Source organism: Fusarium solani (genome assembly GCF_023522795.1).
Source record: "Fusarium solani strain SB1 chromosome Unknown bctg00000004, whole genome shotgun sequence".
Lineage (NCBI taxonomy): Eukaryota > Fungi > Ascomycota > Sordariomycetes > Hypocreales > Nectriaceae > Fusarium > Fusarium solani.
In genome coordinates this window covers 1,689,531-1,702,967 of record NW_027072152.1, presented here as the reverse complement: position 1 = coordinate 1,702,967, position 13,437 = coordinate 1,689,531, and the positions used below count along the sequence as shown (strand labels likewise).

Genomic DNA, 13,437 nt, shown 5'->3' with positions numbered 1-13,437 from the left:
CTACATGTCCACCACTAAGAGGAACAACCTCAGGGGGTCAGGTTCCCTCTCCCGCCGCAACTGTCACTGTTGCAATGCGCCGTAGTCCCCTTTTTTTTTCTCGCGCATTTTTTCCACGCTACGAGAGAGACCGGACAAGTTCATTTTCGTATGTAGTCCAAGTGAAAGTGAGGTGACCGCCTACGTGTCCCCGTCGTCTGGGCTCTCCTCCCCCGGCCAAATCGGCACGGGAAAAGCGCGCCGCCCCAACAACAACAACAACGCCCCCGGTGTGTGGGCGGAGGCGGCGTCGTTGGCTCTCCTAAGACATAAAGGCAGGACGGGGGGACGGACGGGGACTAAAATTGAACGGTTGGTGTCCCTTTTTTTCTTTCTTATTTCTAGGCTTCGAGTAATAAAAGTCAGGGTTTCCCTTTCTTTTTGCGAGAATTTGGAAAAAGACGAGATTAAAGACCAGGGGAAATCGCTGTTCGCTGTTACTCGATTTAGATCACGGCACTCCTGAGTCCCTTGAGCCCTGCATCCTTAATTCAGCCTCCGCGTACCCGTACCGTAAGTAAACGGAGCTTACATTCTTGCTCGTTTCGATTTGTTTAGCTTCTCGTTCTTCTTCTTCACCTCCATTCCCTCTCTTGTTGTCCTCATAACCTCCTGTCTGCCCCTCTGTCACCTCTCAAGCTCCCTCTTGAATCACTCTTACCATCCATCCCTACCTTGAATATCAACGTCTACAAACGCCCTCACCTTTTGCTCCACTCAAAAGGCCTGACCGTCGACTGCACCCCGTCCCACCACGGCGCTGACACGGAGGCTTGGCCGTGGCTTGGCCTCTTGTCGCCTTGTTGCGTCACGCAGCTACGAAGCCAAAGTCCAATTGCTGACGAGAGAAGAAAAAAAGGGGGGTTTTGGTTATACGAAAAAGAATACACGACGACTACGAAACAGTACAAATACCGGGGGTATGTACTGCGAATAAGAGCCAGAGGCTCAGGTGTGTTTGAAAGAGCGAGGAACTGAATTGCAACGAAAAGACAAAAAGGGGGGCAATACAAGAAAGAGCTGGAGCTGAAGCTGAAGCTGGGGCTGAAAAAGAAAAGGATTCAGGAGGTGGGTATCAAACAAGTCACGGCTACACAACGAAACATTCATTCACGGCCCAATTCAACTGGGAGCTGGAAAAACTACAGTACGAGACGAGACACGCACGAGACCAGTACTGTACCAAGAGGAAGGAAGAGAAGACGACACGTTGAAGGCGACGACAACGACGACGACGGCAACATCCATTCCTAGGAAGTCGACCACATCTTGAACCTTTTTTGCTGCTTCTTGGCTGGTTCTGGAGCTTCTTAGTGACGTTTTGTTATTGAGCTCACTCACACCCACCAAAGCTAAGAAGAAAAAAAAGGTACCTTTTTTCTGCCGCTACGTCACCCCATCCCATACGGTGCCGTCTCGCCCGGCCGCTCTTCCCCGCCCTCCCGCGATCCAATCCCAGCACCGAGATCCCCTCCCGCCCTCCTGGCGCGTCCCCCCCTCTCTCCCAGCCCCGGACCTGAAGCGCTGGAAAACCTTGGCCCTACAGTGACCTTCCAGGGCTTTGTCGAGGGCGTCATCGCCTGGAGCTGAAGGAGCCCCTCGGTCCACTGGACTGCCACGGGGGCCCGTTGGCACCCGTCACTCAGGCGGTCCCCGCCGTCGATCGATCACTGCCCGTACAGTAGGTAGAGCTTGCCCAGCAGCTTGGCTGGCCCAGTTCGTCGTCATGGTGCGCATCATCCCGACTCGACTTAAGCCTTCGTCTCGATCCTCTTCCTCCTCCTCCACAACCATCTCTGTCAGCAACAACAACAGCAGCAGCAGAGCAAACAGCCCCCCTACGCGATCAAAGATGGACAACACCAGCCCTTCCAGGGACGCAGGAAATGGTCTGGCTCTCAGGGTCTCCATCATCAAGGTAAGCAGTACCCCAAACCCCGACGCACACACTGGCCAGAATTCAACCCAGGGGCCCCCCAGCCCTGACGACGCATCACCGCCTCTTCATCGAGTTGGCTGTATTTCGCCGCTTCTGACGGCGACGCGACTGAATATATTGCCCCCGAGATAACACTAACAAGAGTGCTAACATAGATTCATTAGGCTAAAGATCTCGCGGCCAAGGATCGCAATGGCACCTCAGATCCCGTGAGCTACCCCTCCCCCTCCATCCCAACATGGACATTTTGTCAATTCTAACATGAATTTCCCCCTCCTCAGTACATTGTCGTCTCCCTAGGCGAAGCTCGCATCGTAACCCACGACGTACCCAAGACGCTCAACCCAGAATGGAACGTTACCGAAGAGATTCCCCTCACCTCGAGCCAGAACCTCGTCCTGGACTTTATCTGCTGGGACAAGGACCGCTTCGGCAAGGATTACATGGGCGAGTTTGCCCTCGCTCTCGAAGAGATCTTCAACAATGAAAACGTGGAACCGGAGCCTCGCTGGTACCCTCTCAAGAGCAAACGACCCGGCAAGAAGACGAGTGTCGTCTCTGGTGAGGTCCAGCTGCAGTTCTCCCTCTTCGACGCGACCAATCCCGCCGCGACACCGCAGCAGATTCTCGAAAAGTTCAACGCCCTCGTGGGTGCCGGCTCTCGCAACATCACTCCCTCCATGACCCCCAACCTCGCCCCGACGACTATTCCCCGATCTACGCCTGCCGCACAGGACAGCCCCAGCGACGATGACGATGAAGATGAGGACGAAGATGAAGAGGACGAGGACGAGGAAGGTGACGACCAAGATCCCACCAAGCGCAAGCGGAGACTCCGTATCCGAGGGCTCAAGAAGAAGCGGCGCAACAATCCCTACGCGTTCGCCAGCAATGGCTCCGACGTTGTGGGAATCATCTACCTCGAGGTTGTCAAGATCACAGATCTGCCCCCGGAGTCCAACCTGACCCGCACCAGCTTCGACATGGATCCTTTCGTGGTGACGTCTCTGGGAAAGAAGACGTACCGCACTCGACGAGTCCGCCACAACCTCAATCCTGTCTTTAACGAGAAGATGCTTTTCCACATCCAGGGCCACGAGCAGCAGTACTCGTTCGCCTTTACCGTCATTGACCATGACAAGTACTCGGGCAACGACTTTATCGCTTCGTGTAATCTGCCCGTCAAGGAGTTGATCGAGAAGGCTCCCAAAGCAAACCCAGAGACTGGCCTCTACGATCTCCGAGTGCCTGACCAGGCTGTGCCGCCCGCTTCGCGATCACGCTTCAAGAAGCTTGCCGTGTCACGCTCGTCGTCATCGCAGAGCCTGAGCAAGATGATCCGACCCCCAATCAGCAAGAACGCATCGAGCACGAGTACTACATCGATTGACCCGGCTTCAACGCCCTCGGCCACCAGCCGCAACTTGCTGGCACCAGGCGATGCCATTGCCAACACGGGAGTCGACAGCGACTCGAGCCAAGATAATGGTGATACCGACTTCAACGACTACACCGTTCCCCTCAAGATGAAGAACCTGGACAAGTGGGAGAGCAAGCACAACCCCGTGCTCTACCTACGCGCCAAGTACATGCCATATGACGCGCTCCGACAGCAGTTCTGGAGAGCCATGCTCCGGCAATACGACGCAGATGAGAGTGGACAGATCAGCAGAATCGAGCTGACGACGATGCTCGAGTCTCTGGGCTCCACATTGAGGGAGACCACCATCGACAGCTTTTATCAGCGCTTCCCTCACAGAGATGCCGACAATGATGAAAACTGGGAACTCACAATGGACGAGGCGGTCATCTGCCTGGAGGATCAGCTAGAGCCCAAGAGGAGATCATCGGGCACCGTGGGCGACAAGCTCAAGGGTCTGGTTCCTGAGATGAAGAACCTCCTCCACGTACCAGGCCACGGCAACAGTGGCGGCTCCGAGAGCTCCAGCGTCTTGGAATTGGAGCCGCCCTCGGGCACGCAGACGCCCTCGTCGGTCACCAACGTTCCTGCGCTCAGGACCCCTGCGGATGAGGATGGTGATCCTCTGGACAAGTCGGACAGTGACGATCGTAGTGAAGAGCATGTCGTTGAGATCCGAGAATGCCCTATCTGCCACCAGCCGCGACTCAACAAGCGCAAGGATGCCGACATCATCACTCACATTGCGACTTGCGCGAGCCAGGATTGGAGACAAGTCAACAGCGTCCTGGTTGGCGGCTTCGTGACAGCGAGCCAGGCGCAGCGGAAGTGGTACTCCAAGGTTATCACCAAGATCTCGTACGGTGGATACAAGCTGGGCGCCAACTCGGCCAACATTCTGGTGCAAGATCGAATCACGGGTCAAATCAACGAGGAGAAGATGAGCGTCTACGTGAGGCTCGGCATTCGTCTGCTGTACAAGGGTCTCAAGTCTCGGGATATGGAGAACAAGCGAAGTAAGTCTACAGTTTGAGGACTACGAAGAATGTGCTAACATGAGAATAGTCCGGAAACTACTCAAGAGCCTGAGTATCAAACAGGGCAAGAAGTTTGACGATCCAGCTTCCAAGGAGGAAATTGAAAAGTTCATCGAGTTCCACGGTCTTGACATGTCCGAGGTTCTTCTGCCCCTGGATGAGTTCAAGAACTTCAATGAATTCTTCTACCGCGCGCTCAAGCCCGGAGCTCGCCCATGCTCTGCGCCTGATAACCCGAACATCATTGTGTCACCTGCAGACTGCCGTAGCGTCGTTTTCAACAGCATCACGCAGGCGACCAAGATCTGGGTCAAGGGCCGCGAGTTTAACCTCAAGAGGCTCTTGGGCGATGCCTATCCCGAGGACGCTGCCCGGTACGAGGGTGGTGCGTTGGGTATCTTCCGACTGGCGCCGCAGGACTACCACCGCTTCCACATTCCTGTGGACGGTGTCATGGGCAAGCCCAAGACCATCGAGGGAGAGTACTATACTGTCAACCCCATGGCTATCCGCTCAGCACTTGATGTGTACGGCGAGAACGTGAGAATTCTGGTGCCCATCGACAGCGAGAGGCACGGAAGAGTCATGGTGATCTGTGTCGGTGCCATGATGGTGGGCAGCACCGTCATCACTCGCAATGAGGGCGACCAAGTCCATCGAGCAGAGGAGCTTGGCTACTTCAAGTTTGGTGGCAGCACAGTGCTTCTGCTGTTTGAGCCTGGCCAGATGCTGTTCGATGATGACCTTGCAGACAATTCTAGCGGAGCGCTCGAAACTCTGGTAAGTTGATTTCGGACAAAGGGAAAAAGAAAGATAGGTAGCTAACGTGGTTAAACAGGTTCGCGTGGGCATGTCGATTGGACACTCGCCAGCAGAGTCACAGTGGACTCCTGACATGCGCAAGGACGAGGAGAACATCACAGAAGCAGACAAGAGAGATGCCAAGCGACGAATCCAGGGCAACGTGGCGTTGCAGGACTCGCCCGAGGGCAGCGGGGATGATAAGCCGCCTCACCGACCGACGACGGAGCCCACCATCAACACCATGGCCGCGTCGGCGATGTAGAGGCGGCGGCGACAAGGCAGAAGGGAACGATGTAAGCGGAGGAGCCGGCGGTGGAGACGGAGAAGACGAAAGATACATTCAACATTGGCTAGGGCATGTAGAAGGCTATTATGGGCCGTTTGGGGCATCAACAGGACGGCCATTCGGTTGGGCGAGGTTGGGATATATTGATTGTGATGAGAAATGACGAGAACGAGAACGAGTAGCAAGCAAAGCAGCACCAGCAGAGCTGGAAAGAAAGCGAAAGCGGAAACGAAACAACAAAAGGAACAAGCAGCAAAGCAGCCATGTCTTTGTAAATACGTGTCATTGGGTGAAGCAGGTAGTATCGATATACGTACATGCAAGGTTTGAGTACAGGGGCATGAAGTGAATTGTACCGTAGTATTGATTGTCGATTGTTGGGCCACGCAGAGCACTGTGAACGTAAGATTCCAGCCCCATCGGTTTCTAGAAGGAGTCAGAGGTCTCGGTTCGGAAAGGGGAGGGAGAGGCTGCGGTGTCAGATCGGGTCGAGTTCCCGAACCGAGCGAAGCAAACATGGTGGATGTCCATGTGAGGTGGGCATGAACATGAACGCCTTGTTGGTGGACGTGGGGTTTGTGTTGAAAGACATGGGGAAGCTGTTTTCTGCCTTGTTTTTTATTCTGGCTAAATGTGTTCGTAATCTAGATTGAGTATGATAGAGATTCCCCCGTTATTGCTCAACTGCCGTCGAGATAAGCCGGACGAGGCTATTCACAAGACCATGACAGTGAGCACGTGATGTGGGGACTGGCCTTCCCAAAGGGGGATAAAGGGAGCACCGACCAGCAGGATCAGGACCAGGGATCGGCGGGCCCCGATCTTCCAGGTATGGGAATGAGCAGATGGTCAGGCCACTGCGGCGGGCAGGAGCGAGGCACCGCTATCCGAGGGTCCATCAATCGGTTTTAGCCTTTGGATGGATGTGAGATGAGATTTGGGAGGGATCTTGACAGATTTTCACAGGTAGGTAGATAGTGTCTTGTTTGAAGTGTTTGATATGTATTGGTTTTGGGTATCTATCAGCAGCTAAACAGGTGCTTGCTGGTGCTTAAAAAAAGAACTCGAATAATAAAGAGGCCGTTGCAAGTTGTTGTTGTTGATTAGGTAGGTGTTTATTTCCCACTTTGTCCCCGTCCCTAGCGCCATTGTCGTGCCTGTTGATCGGAGGAGAGAAAATGATGCCATCGACGCTTGCGTGTCATGTTAACGCCCTTTTTCTCTCGGCGGGTCTCCACGTCTGGAGTAACAAGTGTCGTTATGTCACTCCGACGCGGGATGCCGTGATGTGTGATGCTGCTCTCTCGGAGCCGGCCTTTTCCCCCACAGGTTTCTGGGCTGTTCTCATGGTGGATATTTGTTGTTGGGAGTTGGTCGTGTGCCAGGGGATGCATGTTGGGCCCCAGAAAGAATGCCGAAAAGGAGATGAATGAAGTACGCCAGTTGCTAATCCCATGAAAAAGAGGAAAACTCGTCTAGCGAGTTGAAACAGAGTCAAAGTCTAGTGACGACTGTTGGGGTTCCATTCTGATTCCGACGCGTTGGAGGGACGTCGCTCGGAGCGGATCTGGGCGGGAGGAGAAGGGGAGCGCGAGAAGGGGCGGATGAAGGACGGCGAGGGCTGAGAGCAGTTGGGCTCTGGTGAGGGCTGTCGGGTCTGACGCCAGGAGGCGTAGATTTGCTTGCAGAGGTGGGCGGTCATTGTGTAGGTCATGATGGTGGTTGATGTGTTGTTGAACACTTGAGTTGTATGTAGTGTGTGTAAGTGAGGTGGATGAGTAGGTAGTCGAGTGACTAAGCTGGATGAATGAATCAATGTGTGGGATGGTAAGAAAACAAGATCAAGAAGGGAAAGCTGGTCCTTATTTATTAGATTCCACGAGACTCAAAGAGTTCCACTGACTGACACACACACACACCCGCCGTCAAAAGATGGGGGACACCAGAACAGACGCGTGGGATCAATCAACCACCCCTGGTCTGCAGGCAGGCAGAGGAAAAGGTTCCACTCCAGGTACCGACGGGGACTGCCACTTGGGCGTTGTAGGTACCCGCTTCAATGTCTTGTTCTGGGCTGTCTTTTGGCCCGAGTCGAATGTCACGGCCCATCAGCGAACCGAGACCCTTTCAACTTTCCAACGGGGGCAGGAGAACCCGGAGGAGCTCCTCCCAGGGTGTCTCTGGCCAATCACGTTGACGACATTGTAATAATCAGCCGTGTGGCGGTGCGGAATCGCATGACCTTTTATCTGTGGCTGTGAAAGGCAACCGTAAAGACTCCCCTGAAAGTCTGGACCTGAAAAGACAAGAGTCAGCAATGTTCCAGCTGGCGTGTGCTTGCAAAGTAACTGGTCGAGAACTAAGCCCATCAGCAACATCATCTGCAGGGAGCACAGACTATGCCAATCTATCTACCTAATGTCAGCTCAACTGCAAGCAACATCTCACCCTCAGATGGAACCACTCCCTCGACCGTTCCAACGTGGGGGGTTGAGGCTTCCGATGCACGATTTCCCCTTGAATCGTGAGAGGACCCATCTTTGATTATCTCTCATCGTAGGTTGCATCTGCGGGATCGCCTGCCTTTTCGCTGGGGAATCGACAGTTCAGACGCTTGTGGCTGAGACAAAGACCACACGTGACAACACCTCTACACACCACCACCACCATCTTCCCAAAATATCCCGGCTAGCCCCGCAACTCGATCAGCTCAGCCCTGTCAACTTCTGGGCTGAAGTGGTGCATCAGGACAACACCATCGTGGCAGTTGACGCCGGCGCTAGCCTAATTCTTCAAGACCCTTCAACATCTAACCACCTTCCAGATTATTCTAGTTGCCCTTTGTCAATGAGACTAGAGTCCATCTCTTCATCAAAGACCCATTGCTGTCCTTGTCAGTCATGACGTCTACTTACCCTGAACCAGCCACCATCTCCACCTCGGCATTTGAGATTGTACCCCTCAAGGTGTTCACTCCCAAGAACCTGGATGGCATCAATCATCCATCACCCGGCTTGAAACATATCTCAAAGGCATCAAGGTCCTCAGCTTCATCTCGCGGAACCAATCACGTCAATGACAAAGAAAATCTTTATTCATTATATGCCCAACTAAACTTTTCTCCCTCAATAGCCTCTTCTCACCGGGTATATCTGACTACCACATCAAAAAATAGACATTCAAACTCTTGACCAAAATCCAAGAAACACCATGGCGTCCCAAACCAGTGCACAAATACCAATACCAATACAAGCTCCCATATAATGCATAATGCCAGACATTCACCAAAATCACCACATCACCAGAAACATCCATGGCATGGACCTGCAGTCAACATCGTGTTAGTGTACTCCACCTCCACCTCATCTCATGCACATCCAGCTTAGGCGTACGCTCTCCCCACCATGATATCCCCCACAGGCCGTCCCGAGAATGTCGCGTGTCCGGCATTCATCCCCACGCCTTCTCGCACCACCCCCCATCGCACCTCGAGCGCCTCCACGCCGCTCTCCCGTGGTACGCGGTGGCACCTCGCGCTGAGCACCGCCGAGCAGGTTCCGCCCCGGAGAGTGAGCGGGTTTCCTGCCGGCTGGCCGCCTTCAACGGCACCCCGGGGATCCACTTTTCGGAGCGATAGCCCCGCGACTCCAAGGCCTAGTACCAACATAAGGGCAACTAGCATAAGTAGGGGCAGTGGGCTGAAGCCAATGCCCGATGTAGAACCCTCGCTGTGGTCGAGTGACACGAGGAACACACCTTGGCTCAGGAGAAAGGCCATGGCCGTCACCATAAAGAAGAGCAGCCATGACACGGGTCGGGGTAGGGTAAGGTATAGTGAGGTCGTCTGTGCTCCGATGGGCTGACCCGAAGACACACGGAAGGGGAGAAGAGAGCCGAGCGAGTACTGAGAGAACTCGTGCGAGAGGAACAGGAGAGTCACCAGCGCGTTGGTCGAGACGTACAGGACACCCAGGAGAAGCTGAGGCAGCGCAGCAATAATTGCCAGGCCAGCTCGTGGTGATCCCTCTGGCAACTTGTACACCACCGTGGCCTTGCCGAATGACGAGAAAGGGTTCTTGGGTCCTGCAAGCGCACCCAACACCAGCGCCACCACACCCAGAGCAAAGGGTACAAACCAGGCCGAGGCCCAGACCGCCCATCGCGAGAATGAGGGCACATGATACCACCGGCTCGACTGCGTGAACCAGTACTTGGCCTCACGCTCACCCCAAATGCCCTTCTTGATCTCAGCCTTGGTGATGAGACATGAGTCCTGCGTGGTGGGATCCGGGTCGGCGAGGAACGAAGCAAGGGCGTCGCCAAGCGTGACAAGAGGATTGAACGATCGTTGAGTGAGAGCCAGGGCGAGAGAGATAACCAGAGCGAGGACGATGACAAGGTTGACGAGAGTGATAGCTCCGAGGAGAGGTCCGTTGACATTGAGCGAAGCTTCCGACTCTCCCTGGTACGGTTCAGCGAGGCAGTAATCGATCGAATCCTTAGAGCTGCTGTTTTCGTCGAGCAAGTCGGAGAGTAGGCCTCCCTTAGCGGTGTTGATTTTGGAAGAGCCGGACTTTGTCACGACAAGACCAGAGCGGTAGTCAGTCTGGAACGCGTTGTCGAACACCGAAATGCACTCATCCGTCTCAATTCGGGTGAGAAGGGAAAGAGTCTTGACGTCTTGGTTGTCGATAAACGATTTCGAAACGAGGCGAAGATCGGCGACGGGTGCCGTATGAGATGTGATGATTAGGCCATTATAGCTGTGAAACTGTCAGCATCTCTGCTGCTGGTAAGCAAAAACAAAAACAAGCCAGTGACCTACATTACTTGAGAGATAACGGCGAGCACGAGAATGACTGCGGAGAGTGTAGCTCGTGTGGGTGAGATCAGAGACAGGTTTCGCACAGATGGGATGCCGATATCGAGCCACTTGCGCTGCTCGTGAGTGTTGTCCACCTCGGCGCGAGTTGGGCTGCTGAGAATCTGGAAGACGTAGTTGGCTCCGGCGATGAGGATAATGCCAAAGATGTTCACAACCGCCAGAATCCCTCGGCTGATACCCTCCACCTGGTTCGACTTTCCCTCCATCAGAGACGAAACGTTGGTCGAGATATGTCCCTTGGCAGCTGCAAGGGCGAGACAGATAATGGAAGCAACGAGAATGAGAAGAGCCAGAAGAACATTTGCGGCGACACCTCCCCTCCATCCAGCCATCAGTGATCGTGGAGCCTGTGGTCGTTCCTCCTGAAGCATCTTTTCCCGTTCAGCCCTGGGCGTGCCTGGTCTCGAGTTGTTTGGTGAAGTAGAAGTCGAAGCGATAAAGTCTCCATCAGTCCGTGAGTCACGAGCGCGAGGGAACTGACCCGGCTCGGGGCTCTCTGGGATACGGTGCTTCCGGGCCAGAGACTCGGGAGTCTCACCGCGAATAAAGTGGACGACATAGTCAGGGATGATGTCGCTGCCCAGCACAGTCGATACGGAGCGGCTGATGCTGCCGGCAGCACGGCGAGGAAAAGAACCCGAGCTATGCGGGATAGATCGCGAGTTGGATTGTCGTCGTCCATAGGTGGGGATGGAAGATCGTGAGTTGGTGAAGCTGTGAAAGGGCCATCGGACGGTTTGCCGGCCTGAAGAAGAGGTGAAGCCTCGAGTCCGGCTCGTTGGGGGACGTGTTGTAGAAGATGATCCAGGTTCCTCCGAGATGCTGTTGCCGTGTAAGTCGACGTCCGTTTCTGATGAATAGCAAGTATCATTCTTTACCTCTCAAAGTTCATAACCGAGCCCGGCTTCTCCCAGACCCATGGTCGAAATCCCCGGGCAGAAGGGGGGCCCTCCATTGAAGTGATGGTCTATGAGAAGATGGATATGTTGGGGAAGAGTATGCAAACAAGTTCAGATCAAGGTGAAGGATGTAATGCCAGATTGTGAGCCAGAGAACAAGATCAAATGGTGGTAGCACTGCTTCTCCAAAGGGGACAAAATAGACTCGGTCACTACGAACGAGGCACAAATCAAGAACAGACGATGTGAGAGGGGGAAGATGAAAGGCTACGATGAGGAGCACGGCTAGCCTCAAAGACAGATACCAAGACAAAAAGAGGACGAGATAGAAGCGAAAAGAGCGGAAGAGAAGAAAAAATGAGTGTATAGAAAGGAAGGCATCAACAGTCAAGTCAAGTGACAGGACAGGACGTGTTGAAGGAGGAGAAGAGACGGGACGAGACGAGGGAAACCCGGGAACCAAGAGGAGACGCGAGAGGAACACGACTGGAGAGTGCATGCTCGTCATTCAACTCCAAGGCGAGGGATCCTAGTTCTCGTAAGGATGCCCCTCAAGGGGCCCTTGTAAGCATTTGCATGAATTCGAGGGCCCCGCCGGCCAATCAACGCGGCCCGACGCCAACGGATATCCCGCCAGGGGGACGTGCTCCTGTTTCGGGATCAGCACAAGGCTTTGGGGGCAGAGCCAAGGTTGGAGTCGAGGTGGACAGTTCTTTTTAAATCAGGAGCAAGAATGGATCGAGTCCCAGACCAATTACTCTCTGTGCTTGTGCGAACTTCAGGTCATGGATCCAGCACGGGCCAAAACCACAGAGAAAGACGAAGAATAGACGCGAGCTCAACAGACAACGAAGCCATCTCGTTTGACGCCGGTAGTTGGGTACCAAGCAAGCAACCCCATCTTGCATCACAAAGGTTGCGATTCGCTGTCGAAGCTGCATCTCTAGCGGTGAAAAAAGTCGGCCAGCCATCCATCCATCCAGCCTTGCCAGCTCAGCAGCATGCCACATATAACTCCCACGTTAAGACTGCCAGCTGCCCTTCTTCTTCGCCGCCCGACAGCCAGTGACTCAACACGTCGAGGCTGGGCTTAAAACTCGGCCGCCTGGGCGCATCATCGACCCTCTCTCGTCAGATTTTCTGCTGTTCAGAGTAGCATCGACGAAGGAAGGTCTGGGGGGCGGTGCAGGGCAGGGGATACACGCGCTAGAAAAAAGAGGGCCGTCCCATAGCGCCCTAGATCCTGGGTTGAAACACACAAGAAAAGAAATGTCGAAAAAGAAACACACGGACGGAAATAAAGATGGATGAAAGATGAGAGATGAGTCCAACTGATCAAGGCTCTAGACGTTCGAGAAGACAGGCAGGCATGAGAGGGAAAGAAAGACCCTGTGGCTTCCTTGTCGTCTCACACCCCGGCACAGCCTTAACCCAGACAAGGAATGGCTCGTGTTTCATCTTGCCTAGAACAGAATAGCGCACGTTGCAGGTCGTTCTGGGGTCTGGGTCTTCAAGTTTAATTAAGGGACGTGACATCACGGGCCAACAGCATGCCATTGCAAACGTCTAAAGAGACGAACGCTTCATTTTGCCTTGGCCGTGATAAAACCGTCTTACTCTTTCACTCACTCAGCCGTGGAGTGGATCGCCATCACCTTGATTATCTCTAATCACCATGTCTAATTATATCCACTTCTTATGCACACTCTTGTCCTCCCGTCCAGCCCCCGGCTCTCCCGCTCACATGCATCAAGAATATACCAACCCTGGCAAATAGGCACATCATTCTCGATAAGTAAGTATGCGCAGTTCATATTACGGACCATCGATATATCAGCCCTGGACGCCATCCCCAGACCAGCCGGGGAAGGAAGTCTTCCAGGGGAGCAGCTGAAGCACAAAAATAGCATCACCCTCCTTCACAAACGCCTATCCCTTGTCCCTTCTTCCCAAAACCTAGCTTTCGCAGATTGAAACAACATCTATTCGTGATAACATTGTTCCCTCAAGTCTCCAATAGAGGATAGTCAACGAGCCCCCAGCCCATCCCATCTTACAAAGCCCACTATCCTCTTCAAAGAGCACGCAACAGCAACAGCAACTCCCCGCTTAAAAGCAAAACAGAACC

General features: G+C 53.9%; 3 protein-coding genes across 3 annotated transcripts; 1 reads left to right on the top strand and 2 right to left on the bottom strand.

Annotated features, from left to right (window-relative positions):
* Positions 1 to 1,765: 1,765 nt before the first annotated feature.
* Positions 1,766 to 5,501, top strand: MRS44_007594 (uncharacterized protein; the record flags this gene model as incomplete). The annotated part of the gene is made up of 5 exons (XM_046269323.2): positions 1,766 to 1,957; positions 2,143 to 2,187; positions 2,260 to 4,414; positions 4,464 to 5,215; positions 5,274 to 5,501. 5 exons carry the CDS (start codon positions 1,766 to 1,768, stop codon positions 5,499 to 5,501), a joined length of 3,372 nt encoding a protein of 1,123 aa, XP_046134400.1.
* Positions 5,502 to 7,026: 1,525 nt separating this feature from the next.
* Positions 7,027 to 7,239, bottom strand: MRS44_007593 (uncharacterized protein; the record flags this gene model as incomplete). Its single annotated transcript, XM_065620587.1, has 1 exon — positions 7,027 to 7,239. The coding sequence occupies one exon, from the start codon at positions 7,237 to 7,239 to the stop codon at positions 7,027 to 7,029; it is 213 nt and encodes a 70-aa protein (XP_065476659.1).
* Positions 7,240 to 8,907: 1,668 nt separating this feature from the next.
* Positions 8,908 to 11,365, bottom strand: MRS44_007592 (uncharacterized protein; the record flags this gene model as incomplete). The annotated part of the gene is made up of 3 exons (XM_046269322.2): positions 8,908 to 10,288; positions 10,351 to 11,232; positions 11,289 to 11,365. 3 exons carry the CDS (start codon positions 11,363 to 11,365, stop codon positions 8,908 to 8,910), a joined length of 2,340 nt encoding a protein of 779 aa, XP_046134401.2.
* Between the last annotated feature and the right edge of the window lie 2,072 nt (positions 11,366 to 13,437).